Here is a 15,862-nt window from a genome sequence, read left to right as displayed (position 1 = left end):
ACTCATCAGGAAGAGAACATCCACTGGCGATGTAACTGTCAATTGCCAATAATATTGCCCGTTGGCACAAGCCTAATTCTGAGTCCCTTGTCGTTTTTCGCATATCTACAGTGCCCTCCATCATGTTTGAGACAAAGACTCAGTTATCCTTGAAACCCCCACAACACCGAGCTCCACAGTTTAAAATGACAAATCAAACAATTCAGACTTGTGATTAAAGGGCACAGTGCGGACTTTCATTTAAGGGGGTTTGCAGACATTTTGGTCCCACCACACTTTTTCTACAAGGTCCTCATAATGTTTGGGACTTGGCATCCCAGGTGTATTTGATCACTCAGGTGGGTTTCATGGCTTCATAAGACACCTCGGCCTGCTTCTCCCCTTTGGAGTCTGTAGTTGCCATCGTTCAACATGAGGACAAGAGCTGTGCCAGTGAAAGACAAAGAAGCCATCATGTGACCAAAATACAAGAATAAACCCATCAGAGACATCAGTAAAACCTCAGGATGACCGAAATCAACTGTCTGGAATGTCATGAAGAAGAAAGAACACACTGGTGGGCTCAGTAATCACAAAGCGACTGGTAGGCCAAGAAAGACCACCACTGCTGACAACAGAAGAATCCTCACTTCTTCTTCTTCTTTCGGCCGCTCCCGTTAGGAGTTGCCACAGCGGATCATCTTCTTCCATATCTTTCTGTCCTCATCATCTTGTTCTGTCACACCCGTCACCTGCATGTCCTCTCTCACCACATCCAGAAACCTTCTCTTAGGCCTTCCTCTTCTCCTCTTACCCTGGCAGCTCTATCCTTACCATCCTTCTCCCAGTATACCCAGCATCTCTCCTCTGCACATGTTCAAACCAATGCAATCTCGACTCTCTGGCTTTGTCTCCCAAACGTCCAACCTGAGTTGACCCTCTAATGTCCTAATTTCTAATCCTGTCCATCCTCGTCACACTCAATGCAAATCTTAGCATCTTTAACTCTGCCACCTCCAGCTCTGTCTCCTGTACCACCGTCTCCAACCCATATAACATAGCTGGTCTCACTACCATCCTGTAGACCTTCCCTTTCACTCTTGCTGGTACCCGTCTGTCACAAATCACTCCTGACACTCTTCTCCACCCACTCCACCCTGCCTGCACTCTCTTCTTCACTTCTCTTCCACAATCCCCATTACTCTGTACTGTTGATCCCAAGTATTTAAACTCATCCACCTTCACCAACTCTACTCCCTCATCCTCACCATTCCACTGACCTCCCTCTCATTTACACACATGTATTCTGTCTTGGTGGTCCTACTGACCTTCATTCCTCTCCTCTCATATCTCCACCTCTCCAGGGTCTCCTCAACCTGCTCCTTACTATCGCTACAGATCACAGTGTCATCATCAAACATCACAGTCCACGGGGACTGCTGTCTAATCTCGTCTATCAACCTGTCCATCACCATTACAAATAAGAAAGAGCTCAGAGCCGATCCCTGATGTAATCCCACCGCCGTCACTCCTACTGCAGACCTCACCACGGTCACACTTCCCTCATACATATCCTCTACCACTCTCACATACTTCTCTGCCACTCCCGACATCCTCATACAATACCACAGCTCCTCTCTTGTCACCCTGTCATGTGCTTTCTCCAGGTCCACAAAGACGCAATGCAACTCCTTCTGACCTTCTCTAAACTTCTCCATCAACACCCTCAGAGCAAACATCACATCTGTGGTGCTCTTTCTTGACATGAAACCATCCTGCTGCTCACTAATCATCACCTCACTTCTTAACTGAGCTTCCATTACTCTTTCCCATAACTTCATGCTGTGGCTCATCAATGTTACCTCCCTGTAGTTACTGCAGTCCTGCACATCCCCCTTATTCTTAAATATCGGCCCACCAGTACACTTCTTCTCCATTCCTCAGGCTTCCTCTCACTTTCCAAGATTCCATTAAACAATCTGGTTAAAAACTCCACTGTCATCTCTCCTAAACACCTCCATGCTTCCACAGGTATGTCATCTGGACCAACCGCCTTTCCATTTTTCATCCTCTTCATTGCAGTCCTAACTTCCTCCTTGCTAATCCGTTGCACTTCTTGATTCACTATCTCCACATCATCCAACCTCTTCTCTCTCTCGTTCTCTTCATTCATCAGCCTCTCAAAGTCCTCTTTCCATCTTCTCAACACACTCTCCTTACTTGTGAGTACGTTTCCATCTTTATCCTTCATCACCCTAAACTGCTGCTCCTCTTTCCCAGCTCGGCCCCTCTCTGTAGCCCACCGGTCCTTTTCTCCCTCCTTAGTGTCCAACCTCTCATACAACTCATCATACGCCTTTTCTTTAGCCTTCGCCACCTCTCTCTTCACCTTGCGCCTTATCTCCTTGTACTCGTGTCTACTTTCTGCATCTCTCTGACTATCCCACTTCTTCTTTGCCATCCTCTTCCTCTGTATACTCTCCTGTATTTCCTCATTCCACCGCCAGGAGAATCCTCACTATGGGCAAAAAAAAGTCCCCAAACGCCTGTCTGACAGATCAGAAACAGGGGGGGCCGATGTGTGTGTGTGTCAGAGATGACTATCAGCAGAAGACTTCATGAACAGAAACACTGCAAGATGGAGACCACAAAAACAGAAAGGCCTTATCACAGTTTGTGACAAAGGACTCCAAAGAGCCTGCAGAATTCTGGGAGACGATCTTGTGGACAGACAAGACAAAGATGAACCTCATCAGAGTGATGGCGAGAGCAAAGTGTGGAGATGACAAGGAACTGCAAAGCAGACCACCTCATCTGTTACACATGGCAGTGCTGGGGGTGTTATGGCTTGGGCATGTATGGCTGCCACAGGTCCTGGCACACTTCTCTTCATTGACAGCAGTGGCACAATGAATTCTGAGGTGTGTAGAAACATCTGATCTCCTCGAGTACAGTAAAGGCCTCCAAACTCGGCGGATGGCACTTCATCCTAAAACAAGATAATTTAGCTAAACAGACTGCTGAGGCCACCCAGCAAAACTAGAAAATGGAAAATTCTTGAATGACCAAGCCAGTCGCCCGCTTTCAACCCAACTGAGCGGGCCTTCCATATGCTGAAGAGTAAACTTAAGGGGACAAGTCCCCCATAAAACAAGCAGGAGCTAAAGATGGCTCCTTGACAGAGTATCACCAGAGAAGACCCTCAGCACCTGGTGACATTCTGTGAATGGCAGACTTCAAGCAGTCACTGCATGTGAGGGACCCGTGACAAAGTGCTATATGACAATGGCTTTAATAGACCTGCCACTGCTGTGCACCAGACATTATGGTGCCAGTGTAGAACAATTGTGATGACGGAAATGTCTGCAAATCCCCTTAAAGCGCTTTGAGTAGTGAGAAAAGCGCTATATAAATGCAAAGAATTATTATTATTATTAAAGTCAAGTCTTCAATATGCACTTTAATCACAAGTCTGAATTGTTTGATTGGTAAGTTTGAACTGTGGAGCAGCGGGGGAATTGAAGAAAAATTGGCCTTTGTCCCAAACATTATGGAGGGCGCTGTACGTTTAATGTGTAATTAGACACGTACAGTATGTTTCATTTTTCACAATTTCTGAACTTTGACCTTTTTGTTAGCCTTAACCTCCTCGCCTTCATCAGGCGACAAGCAGAGCTTCAGACCAAGCAGCCAAAGGGATCTTCGAGATCCCATACAAGACTGAGATTGTTTAGACGAGCAACACGCTGGCGTGTGTCCTTACCAGGAGGCGAAGCAGCCAGAGGCGAGAGCGGTAATAGCAAGTGCGAGTCGGGTTCAAGAGCAGCAACAGGGCAAAACCGTAGAACAAGAGTGGATTGAGCTGCAGGGGAATGGACAGGAAGGTGCTGTGGAGGCAGGCCAGCAGACTGATGCACCAGCTCACTCCGAGCACTCCGGCCAGCTGTGGAGAAAACAGAGAAGGTCAGGCAAGTAAGGAACCAAATCTGTGTCCAACACTGATTACTGATTCATTAATTAACTGATTATTTCATTCATGCATTAACGTATACTCCACATTCACTTTATTCACTAAAATGGTTTGCAGGAGGGAATCCTTGCAGTACTGGGTGCAAATCATTAGAACATTGGAACGATTTTGATAAGAACAGGTCATTCTGACCTACAAGTCTGCCAGTCTTATTTACCTTGTTGACCACTAGGGGAGCCTCAGTACCCCCATACACCAGACACGGCCACCACCGACACAGTCCAAGGTTAAAATAAAAGGAGCATCATCATAAAGATTTGCAGTGAAAAAATGCATTGAATGTGTCATTCCAACAGATGGTGCAACACAAACATTTATAGAATAAAATGCATTGCATGTGTCATTCCAACAGGTGGCACATCACAAACATTTGTAGTTATGAAATGCATTGCATTTGTCATTCCAACAGATGGGGCATCATAAACATTTGTAGGGATAAAATGTATTGCACTTGGCACATAAACATTTGTAGCAATAAAACGCATTGCACTTGTAACTCCAACAGATGGGGCATCACAAACATTTGTAGTAATAAAATCCATTGCATCTGTCACTCCAACAGATGACACATAACCAACATTTGTAAGTATGAAATGCATTGTATTTGCCATTCCAACAGATGGTGCATCACAAACATCCATCCATCCATTTTCCAACCCGTTGAATCCGAACACAGGGTCACGGGGGTCTGCTGGAGCCAATCCCAGCCAACACAGGACACAAGGCAGGAACCAATCCCACCGCAGGACACACACCAAGCACACACTAGGGCCAATTTACAATCGCCAATCCACCTAACCTGCATGTCTTTGGACTGTGGGAGGAAACCGGAGCGCCCGGAGGAAACCCACGCAGACACGGGGAGAACATGCAAACTCCACACAGGGAGGACCCAGGAAGCAAATCCAGGTCTCCTAACTGTGAGGCAGCAGCGCCACCACTGTACCACCATGCCACCATCACAAACATTTGTAGTAATAAAATCCATTGCATCTGTCACTCCAACAGATGACACATAACAAACATTTGTAGTAATAAAATGCATTACACTTGTCATTCTAACAGATGGCACATAAACATTTGTAGCAATAAAATACATTGCACTTGTAACTCCAACAGATGAGGCATCACAAACATTTGTAATAATAAAACACATTGCATTTTTCATTCTAACAGAAACATTATAATAATAATAGCACTGCTTTTTCAAATCCCATACCAAAGGCATATAACAAAGGCATAGCAACCAGATGAACACACAGACACACAGACCATTGCCCTTTTATTAAAGTGGATAAGCGGATTTCTGTCTGTCTGGCGGTTACTCTCTGTTCGATGAATTCAGCGTTATCATTTGCAGTGCAATTTGTTCATCTGGTTTCTATGTCACTGTTATATGCCATTTGGGGTATGGGATTCGTGAAAGCAGTGTAATGTTTGTGATGCACCATCTGTTAGAATGAAAAAAATTAATGCAACTTCTTACTACAAATTTTTCTGATGCATCATCTGTTGGTATGACAAATAAAATGCTTATGTCTCTGTCATATCCCATTTGGTATGGGATTTGTAAAAGCTCTGTAATGTTTTTGATGCGCCATCTGTTGGAGAGCAGAGACACAGCAACCAGATGGACATACAGATACACAGGTACTTGTCCTTTTATTAAGGATTTCTCTTTTTTTTATTATTCTGGGGAGACGTGCAAATACAAACTTCATTGTACCCATAACAATAAAGTTGATTAACTAAATAAGTTGCTCATCTCTTTATGTTCTGCACTGGCTTTAAGCAGTACAGGATAATGACCAAGAAAAATCAGATCTTATCCCAGTAACAAAGAGCTCAAGATGTCAGTGTCATTAATGTCATTCAGCTTATCCACCCATCCATCCATTCAAGAGTACAATATCAACCAGGCAATTAGCTGCATACCTCAAACATGTGCTGATAAGACAGGTGGTCTCGTGGGTCCAACTCAAAAATCAAAATGTGATTGACACCCGCTTTCTTCCAGCCGTAGATGTTGATCCCAAGCAAAAAGATGAATTCAATCAACAAGAAGCCCCCTCTATAAAGACGCAGCAAAGGCCACGTGAGTGGCTGCTCCGATGCCCGGAAGGCTGGATGGGAAAAACAACAAGCGTCAAGGAATAAAGAGGGGAGTGTAGCAGAGCAAGAAAGGTGTGGAGAGGCACTTAAACCATCCCAGTAATCCCAGTGGGCCCCACTGCCCTCCTTACCCACCCCTTCTCTATTTCTGAGCAAACAATTTAATAAAAAAATGAATAAATTACTACAAAGTCTCTTCCATGTGTGTCTAAGCATTGTCACACGTGTGTCAGAGGATCGCCATCTGGGCTCACCTGAGGTACGCAGCACCCCCCTGGGACGAGAGAGGGCGCTGTTGCTAACAGTGTTGTCTCCTTTTGTTTCCCACGCAGTGCTGAGAAGATGCCCAGTGTGAGGGCAGGCAATTGAGACTGAGTAGCCCCGCCCCAGAGTGGCATTTCCAGAAGGTGGCATCGTATTTTGGACCACAGCAATGACAAGCACGGCGGCCCACCAAAGTCCAGCCTTACCTTTGTAGTGCCATCGACAGGACAATTGCAAGGCGATTGTAGCGCCCTCTAGTGCCTGTTTCTTTTGTTATCCAAAACAACTTTTTCTCTTGTGCTTTCAGCGGGTTGGCACTCTGACTTATTTTAGTAATCGTTCAGATGTGTCTCCCAGACCACAGCGTTAAGAAAGCATCGATGGTGCATTGTGCCCCCTGGGCACCACAGCTTTACTTTTCACTTGAGTAGCAACTAATGTCTGCCATTGATGTGTTGTCATTGTCTGCCTGAAATAGCCATTAGTGAGAGTCACTGAAACATTGGGTGAGGTGCTGTAGCCTGTGAAAAAAGTACAGTGGAACCCCTCAATCCGGACCCTAATGATCCAGACTTTCAGATGATCCTGACTGGATTTTCCATCATGGAAAAAATTCTAACAGTAGGGGAAAAAATGTATGGAAGGAATTATAAAAATGAGTGACTTATGAGTGCTTTTAGATATATTTGTCAGCATCAGCTCGGCAACTAAGTTAAAATTGTGCCAATGCTCATCTGCACCGCTCGACTCTTACTCTTCACATGGATGTTTTAGGCAACCTGCTGCCCTTAAAAGGACAGCTTTGCTGATGCCACTCTTGCTGGAATGCAAATGCCACCTTTGACAGGCTCTCTGTTTTACTAGGTCCCCTGCAGCTGGATCTGAAGCTGCTCATTTACATGAAGTAATGCCATCTTAAATTAATGGTGATGCAACAGTCCAGCCGGCATTCCTCGTTTCATGTCCTTTATGGTCATTTTTATTTTGGATAATTATTTAAATTGTTATTTGTTTTCAGTTTTGCTGTATTACTGTTGCCTTTGTTATGTGCCTTGTGGTTTGTGGGTGGTGTCACAAAAAGGTGGTGCTACCTGCCAATCACCGCCAGGAAATGTCCTCTGCCCTTCATATCTAGAGGGTCTCCTACAGTTTGTAACGGTTCTGGAATGGTGACTTGTGTTTTTCTGTGCTTGTGCTTAGTGATTTTCTATATTTTTTTTGTCCTATTGTTCTCATATTATGTCTGTTCTTGGTATTTTAGATTAGGAATTTGTTTGATTTTGGATTTGCCTTTAACAGGCGTCGAATACCTTTTGTGTTCTTTGGAGCTTCACTGTGTTACTGAGCAGTTTTTGTGAAGAATAAATCATTTTAATTTATTAGTACTCTCTGATTGTTTGATGGGGAAATCCCCCTCTAGTGGGCGTTTTTGGGACTACGTGCTTAGGAAAACGCTTTAGTGCTTGTGACTGCTGCTCAGTAGAGTCACTGACCAATTCAAGCCTCATGGGATGGCACACAAGCTTCTATTGTATAGCACCTTTCATATCTATCTACTTGTCATATAGCACCTTTCATATCTGTCTACTTATCATATAGCGCCTTTCATATCTGTCTACTTATCATATAGCGCCTTTCATATCTGTCTACTTATCATATAGCGCCTTTCATATCTATCTATCTGTCATATAGTGCCTTTCATATCTATCTGTCATATAGTGGCTTTCATATAAATCTCATCTATCTATTATATAGCACAATTTCATATCTACTTATCATATAACGCCTTTCATATCTGTCTACTTATCATATAGCGCCTTTCATATCTATCTATCTGTCATATAGTGCCTTTCATATCTATCTGTCATATAGTGGCTTTCATATCAATCTCATCTATCTATTATATAGCACAATTTCATATCTACTTATCATATAGCGCCTTTCATATCTGTCTACTTATCATATAGCGTCTTTCATATCTATTTATCTGTCATATAGTGGCTTTCATATCAATCTCATCTATCTATTATATAGCACAATTTCATATCTACTTATCATATAGAGCCTTTCATATCCTATCTATCTATCTATCTATCTATCTATCTATCTATCTATCTATCTATCTATCTATCTATCTATCTATCTATCTATCTATCTATCTATCTATCTGTCATATAGTGGCTTTCATATAAATCTCATCTATCTATTATATAGCACCTTTCATATCTACTTATCATATAGCGCCTTTCATATCTATCTACTTTTCATTTAGTGCCTTTCCTATCTATCTATCTATCTATCTATCTATCTATCTATCTATCTATCTATCTATCTATCTATCTATCTATCTATCTATCTATCTATCTATCTATCTATCTATCTATCTATCTATCTATCTATCTATCTATCTATCTAGGCTGAGCAAGTGATGCTAGTAGCTCTGCGGAGACAGCAGGAATGGTGGATGTCCTCAATTTGTTGTAATTTGTAATATTTTTAACTCTTTCTATAGCCTTTTCATCTGCTGCAGAGCTACTGGTGTCCCACACTCTCTACGAAACATCGGTAGAATGATATCAGCTGCTTGGACAGACTGAATTTCTTTAAAGTTCAGAGGAAATAAAGCCACCGCTGTGCCCCCTTTGCCAGTGATGCAGTGTTGGTCATCCATGACATGGCCTCTGTAATCGAAGTTCCCAGGATTGTACTTTGTGTAAGTCTACTTTCTCCCCATTCATGGTGGGTGAGTGGTACCCAGTCATCCCTATACCTTCTCTTTAGTATTTTTGGTATTGAGTAACGAGTTATTAGCTGAGCCCGCGTCTATCAAGCCCTGCACCTCATCTCTTTGAGCCAAGTCATTGCTGCCCAAGACCAGCCTGATTAACACCAGAGGTGCAGAGAGAGTAGAGAAGAGGGCTCAGCACACAACCTTGTGGAGTTCCTGTACTGACTAGCAGAGTGTGTGATGACTGAGGACCTAATCTGACTTTCTATATAATAAAACACTAAGCTGTGGGAGTGTGCGTGTATCCGGTCCTTCAGAGCAATCTGATTGGTCAGTTTGGCTTTGGTGGTGCGATTGAAAGAGCAAGTGTAAGAGACACGAGGAGCAGTAAAGGCACAGCAGGCACGCCGACAGTCACCTTCAAAGCGGACAGGAGTTGAGCGAGGCGTCTCAAAAACTACAGCTGTGTCTGAACAGCAGGCTCGATGTAAATGCGATCAAGAGAGGAAGCGCCGGTCAAGAGGGATACAGGCGCTGAGAGATGGCAAATGGTTTGAAATGAGTTCTGTCACCCATCTTTGACAGGTAGCAAGGCCATCAGATCATTTGGGGAGGTGAGATGTGCTCTCCCAAATAAATCTCGGGTCATACAGCGCAGAGAGCTAGAAAAAGCAATGGGTACGCCTGAAAGTGTCTTTGTCATGAGTGAGTGAGGGCTCCAGGAATTTGGGGGTGAATGTGGGGTTTCTGTTTAACTTGTTCTTGATTTGCTTTATTTGTATTTATAATATTTATACACAAATGAAAGTTGGATCTTGAATGAAAAAAAAAAGGCCAGGCCGAACCACTTGGCTTCCCGTGGCTTGTCATCTGGTTGCAGCAATCACTCTTTATGAATTATAAAAGGCGTCTTTTGTAATGACAGCGCTGGACTGTTTAATTGCTGCACAGTTCAGGCAGTGTTTACAAAGGGCCCATCGACCCCCACTGGTGTGTGAAGAGCACACACACCTCTGAAAATGGAGCCTAACGACACCGATCCTCACGTTAATATTTGATGGCCTGAGAGATGTTAACAAATGGCCGGGCCGGGGGGCAGGGTTGTGTGTAACCGGAGTGGCAGAGGCTCCATATGGCAGGCTGAGCTCACCTGAAAAGCCTAGGAGAGCAGCCAGGGCCAGCAGAAGACCACAATGGACTCCAACCCGGAAGGTGGTCCAAACCGGAGCAGGCTGTGGAGAGAAAGAACACACACCGTGAGAAGGGGCAAGCGGGCAGACGGGGCGTTAAAGACGAGGCTAAAAAGAAGGTCACCAACATATCGACACGCTGCCACCTGCTCCTGCCCCACTCATTCCTCATTAATTTCAATTACACACTCACATTCGGAGGGGTGGGGTTCATGGCGGCACAGTGGGTTTTTCTCGAGGACATCGATAAGAAATTTGACAATAGAGAGGAGAGGAGAGGAGACCAATCAGTCCAGGACACCCAACATCATCTTCCTGATCCTTCTTCAAGGTTCTCAAGGTCTCTGCTTCAACACGACAGCTCAGTAGTTTCTTCCAGATTCCCACAATCCTTTGCGGTAAGAATTGCTTCCTGGCTTCAGTCCTAAATGCACATCCCCTTCATTTCCACCGGTGGAACAGGTGACACCAACTGGTGACCGTAAACAGAGCACTGAAACGTCGATGGTGTGTCCTGCCTTGTGCGGGGCTCTGAATTGAATTCGGTTTGAGACCCGCATGTGTGTGTACATTCACTTCAGATTCAACACTTGCTTATTCTGTTGGCATCCCCTTCAAGGCAGATTCATGTCCAGACTGCGGTAAATTGTGGAGACGCGACTTGGGAAGTGTCAAGTGTGGATGAGGCCACACTACCTAATGGAACATTTTATATCCATCCATCTGAGACTTTGTGTTTCATTATAGTGGCACAGATGGTCTGCTCTGATAGCTCAGGTACAAGCAGGGGACACACCAGTCCACTGCAGTGAGTTTAGCACCCCACGGTGGACACTGGCAGTACAGCGTCTTACAACACTGTTATACTTTGTTATTCGGTGAGGAGTAAATTATGGAAGCCGAGAGAGGACGTGCAATATCGTTATTTTTTAAAATTATTTCCTCGAGATAACGGACTCATTTTATCGAGATCTCAAGAAAACAAAAGATCTTGTTTTCTCGAAATTATGAAATAATTGTATCTAACGTTTAATGTTTAGCTTATTGAAGCCACGTCCCGTTTGAAATGGCAGAACTTTATTGATCAGCGCGTCACATTTTTGTTCAATCAAGACCTGACGCTGGCTGAAATGTTTATGCCTTAGTTTAGAAAATAATAACGTTGGTGTCCGTCATTTAAGAAGACGGTTAGCAAGGCTTCAGCAATCTAAGCGAGCCTGATGACAGGAGCAAAAGTTAAGTTTCGTTTTCTCGAGAACGCGATAAAATTAGTCTGTTATCGCAAGGAGACAATTTAAAAAAAATAACAATATTGCACGTCCTCTCTCGGCTTTGTCTTTTTGCCTGACCTTTGATGGGGGGGTCAGAGCTCAGGGTCAGCCATTGTCCAGCGCCCCTGGAGGAAGGTCCAGATTAAGTGCCCGATGGAGTAGAATCCAGTAAAAGGATTTGAATCGACAACCTTCCGGATACCACCACAGATTCACAGCCATAGAGCCACCACTGATGTGATGGACTGGCGCCCCGGCCAGAGTTTGTTCCTACCTTGTGGCCTATGCTAGCTGGGATAGACTCCGGCTCACCAGCGACCCTGGTCTGGAATAAGGGGGTTAGAAAATGACAGGGCAGTATTAGAACAATCTGGACGAGAAGAGGCCATTCAGCCCAACAAAGCTCGACAGGCCTACACAGGAATTCTTCTAAAATAACATCAAGTTGAGTTCTGAAGGTCTCCTAAAGTCCTTCTGTCCACCACACTACATGGTCATTTATTCCAAGTTTCTGTGGTTCTCTGTGTAAATAAAAACCTCCTAATGTTTGTATGAAATTTACCTTTAACAAGTCTCCAACTGTGTCCCCGTGTTCTTGATGGACTCATTTTAACATCACCATCTCGATCCACTGACTGGACTAATTCCCTTCATCATTTTAAACACTTCAGTCAGGTCTCCTCTTCATCTCCTGTAAAGGCTCAGCTCTTTTAATCTTTCCTTCTAACTCATCCCCTGTACCCCTGTAATCAGCCTAGTCGCTCTTCTCTGGACTTTCTCTTGTGCTGTTATGTCCTTTTTGTAGCCTGGAAAGCAAAACTGCACACAGGACTCCAGATGAGGCCTCAGCAGTGTGTTATAAACCTCCTGTGACTTGTATTCCACACATCAAGGCACTATATAACATGACAGCCTGTTAGCCTTCTTAATGGCTTCTGAACACTGTCTGGCAGTTGAGAGCTTAGAGTCCACTATGACTCCTCAATCCTTCTCCTAAGGTGGACTCTCGATTTTCTGACCGCCCATTGTGTATTCAAACCTCACATTTTTACTTCCTATGTGTAATACTTTACATTTACTGACATTAAATTTCATCGTCCACAAATCTGCCCAAGCCTGTCTGCTGTCCAAGTCCTTCTATGACAATTCAATGGATTCCTGATCATCTCCCAATCCACTTATCTTGGTATCGTCTGCAAACTTAACCAGCTTGTTACTTATATTCCTATCTAAATCATTTATAGATATTAAAAATAGCAGCAGCCCCTGCACTGCCCCCTGCTGGTCACCACTCTTAATGTCGGCCAATTCTGAAGAGGTTCCTCACACCATCACCCTCTGCTTCCCGTGTTTGAGCCAATTCTGTCCCCATCTACACACCACACATCCTGAACTCCCATTTCCTGTAGTCTGATGCCCAACCGCTCATGTGGCACCTCATCAAATGCTCTCTGTAAGTCCTGATCAATAATCTCCTCTGCCCCACTCTGGTCGTGTCCTTTTTTTTGCTTCCTCATAGAATTCCATCATGTCAGTAAAACACGACCACCCTCTTCTGACCCCACGCTGATTGCTCACTCTCACTCCGGCTTCTGTCCCGTGTTGCTCCGTCTTCTCCTTAATTGTTCCTTCCATGAAATGTCCTGTGAGAACATCCACCCGAACTCCACACACACAAACGACGGTTTATGTAGTTAAGTCCCCGTGACGTGGCAGCAATCCCAGTATGCTGGTGAGTCACACTTTACAGACCACTTTCAGAGAATATTGTAAATTTTCACAAAGATCATCCCAAGCAGAGGCACTGTTTGCTAAGGGTAGATTTATAGCCATGTGAAAAAGTAAGTACACCCCATGGGCATTATTGACTTCTTCACTACATTGGCAAAGGCAAATATTGGATCTTCATGCAAGCAGGGCCTTCAGGTGCAGATAATCTGTATATACTCGTGTATTAGTCAGGTCTTGAAACCCGAAAATCTATCATAAAATCAGACACCGAGTTATACGCCCAATTAAAAATGCAACACTTAATGACACTTGCCTCCTCCAATCTCGCACCAGTTTCTCAGGCACATCAACTTTTGTTGCAGTGCAGTTACCAATTTATTTTGCTACGTCAGTGACTTTTAATTTAAAACCAGCTTCATATTTTCTTCTGATCGAACGCTCCATCGTAGATAAGGGATGCTCTGACGTTAAAGGTGTATGAGGGTGTGAGATATAAAAAACACAAATCGGTGCAAACGTCACTTCAGAATAGTGCGGGTATTACCGTGTGGTCACGTAGGCACAATACATAGGAACAAAAGGCTGTGTGCTCCATGGTTACTCTCTCGGGTACAGAAGCATATTGGGGACACAGAGAAGAAAAAAAAGTGTATGTCGAGAATAAAGTCGAGGAGAGGAATAGAGGAAGTCAGTTTAAGAAGCATGTACCGAGTAACATGGGTCAGGAAACACTTAACACAAAACATTTAATGTGCTACATTGCTTATGACGGGATTTGAGAAAATCTAGTGAATTAAACATTGATTTTAAAATAACGTTTGCGATGTTCTGCTTTAATGACAAAATAAACTATGAGAATAAAGTCAACGTGTCAACTTTATTCTCGATATAAAATTTAAGATTAAAGTGGAAATATTGAGATTCTCGACATAAACTTCGAGATTAAAGTGGAAATGTCGAGATTCTCAACATAAACTTCGAGATTAAAGTGGAAATGTCGAGATTCTCAACATAAACTTCGAGATTAAAATCAAAATGTGTTGACTTTATTCTCGACATAAACTTCGAGACTAAAGTGGAAATGTCGAGAATAAAGTCAAAATGTGTTGACTTTATTCTCGACATAAACTTCACGATTAAAGTGGAAGTATCGAGATTCTCAACATAAACTTCGAGATTAAAGTCAAAATGTGTCGACTTTATTCTCGACATAAACTTTGAGACTAAAGTGGAAATGTCGAGAATAAAGTCAAAATGTGTTGACTTTATTCTCGACATAAACTTCACGATTAAAGTGGAAATATCGAGATTCTCGACATAAACTTCGAGATTAAAGTGGAAATGTCGAGATTCTCAACATAAACTTCGAGATTAAAGTGGAAATATCAAGATTCTCGACATAAACTTCGAGATTAAAGTGGAAATGTCGAGATTCTCAACATAAACTTCGAGATTAAAGTCAAAATGTGTCGACTTTATTCTCGACATAAACTTCGAGATTAAAGTGGAAATGTCGAGAATAAAGTCAAAATGTGTCGACTTTATTCTCGACATAAACTTCGAGATTAAAGTGGAAATGTTGAGAATAAAGTCAAAATGTGTCGACTTTATTCTCGACATAAACTTCACTTTTAAAGTGGAAATATCGAGATTCTCGACATAAACTTCGAGATTAAAGTGGAAATGTCGAGATTCTCAACATAAACTTCGAGATTAAAGTGGAAATATCAAGATTCTCGACATAAACTTCGAGATTAAAGTGGAAATGTCGAGATTCTCAACATAAACTTCGAGATTAAAGTCAAAATGTGTCGACTTTATTCTCGACATAAACTTCGAGATTAAAGTGGAAATGTCGAGAATAAAGTCAAAATGTGTCGACTTTATTCTCGACATAAACTTCGAGATTAAAGTGGAAATGTTGAGAATAAAGTCAAAATGTGTCGACTTTATTCTCGACATAAACTTCACTTTTAAAGTGGAAATATCGAGATTCTCGACATAAACTTCGAGATTAAAGTGGAAATATCGAGATTCTCTTATGTCTCAACATAAACTTCGAGATTAAAGTGGAAATGTCGAGAATAAAGTCAAAATGTGTCAACTTTATTCTCGACATAAACTTCAAGATTAAAGTGGAAATATCGAGATTCTCGACATAAACTTCGAGATTAAAGTGGAAATGTCGAGATTCTCAGCATAAACTTCGAGATTAAAGTCAAAATGTGTCGACTTTATTCTCGACATAAACTTCGAGATTAAAGTGGAAATATCAAGATTCTCGACATAAACTTCGAGATTAAAGTGGAAATATCAAGATTCTCGACATAAACTTCGAGATTAAAGTGGAAATGTCGAGATTCTCAACATAAACTTCGAGATTAAAGTCAAAATGTGTCGACTTTATTCTCGACATAAACTTCAAGATTAAAGTGGAAATGTCAAGAATAAAGTGAAAATGTGTCGACTTTATTCTCGACATAAACTTCAAGATTAAAGTGGAAATGTTGAGATTCTCGACATAAACTTTGAGATTAAAGTGGAAATGTCGAGAATA

The 15,862-nt window shown here is 42.7% G+C and overlaps 1 protein-coding gene across 1 annotated transcript in view; it reads right to left on the bottom strand.

The window, feature by feature from the left end:
* Positions 1 to 15,862, bottom strand: part of LOC114657153 (xenotropic and polytropic retrovirus receptor 1 homolog) — a 128,929-nt gene that overhangs the window by 32,170 nt on the left and 80,897 nt on the right. The window contains exons 8-10 of the mRNA XM_051931695.1: positions 10,264 to 10,345; positions 5,945 to 6,132; positions 3,743 to 3,922 (exon numbers count right to left, since the gene is read on the bottom strand). Coding sequence (XP_051787655.1) covers positions 3,743 to 3,922; positions 5,945 to 6,132; positions 10,264 to 10,345 — 450 coding nt within the window. The remainder of the gene's footprint in view (positions 1 to 3,742; positions 3,923 to 5,944; positions 6,133 to 10,263; positions 10,346 to 15,862) is intronic.

The sequence above is a fragment of the Erpetoichthys calabaricus genome, chromosome 9 (genome assembly GCF_900747795.2).
Source record: "Erpetoichthys calabaricus chromosome 9, fErpCal1.3, whole genome shotgun sequence".
Taxonomy (NCBI): Eukaryota; Metazoa; Chordata; class Cladistia; order Polypteriformes; family Polypteridae; genus Erpetoichthys; species Erpetoichthys calabaricus.
This window is presented reverse-complemented; position numbering and strand designations above follow the sequence as displayed.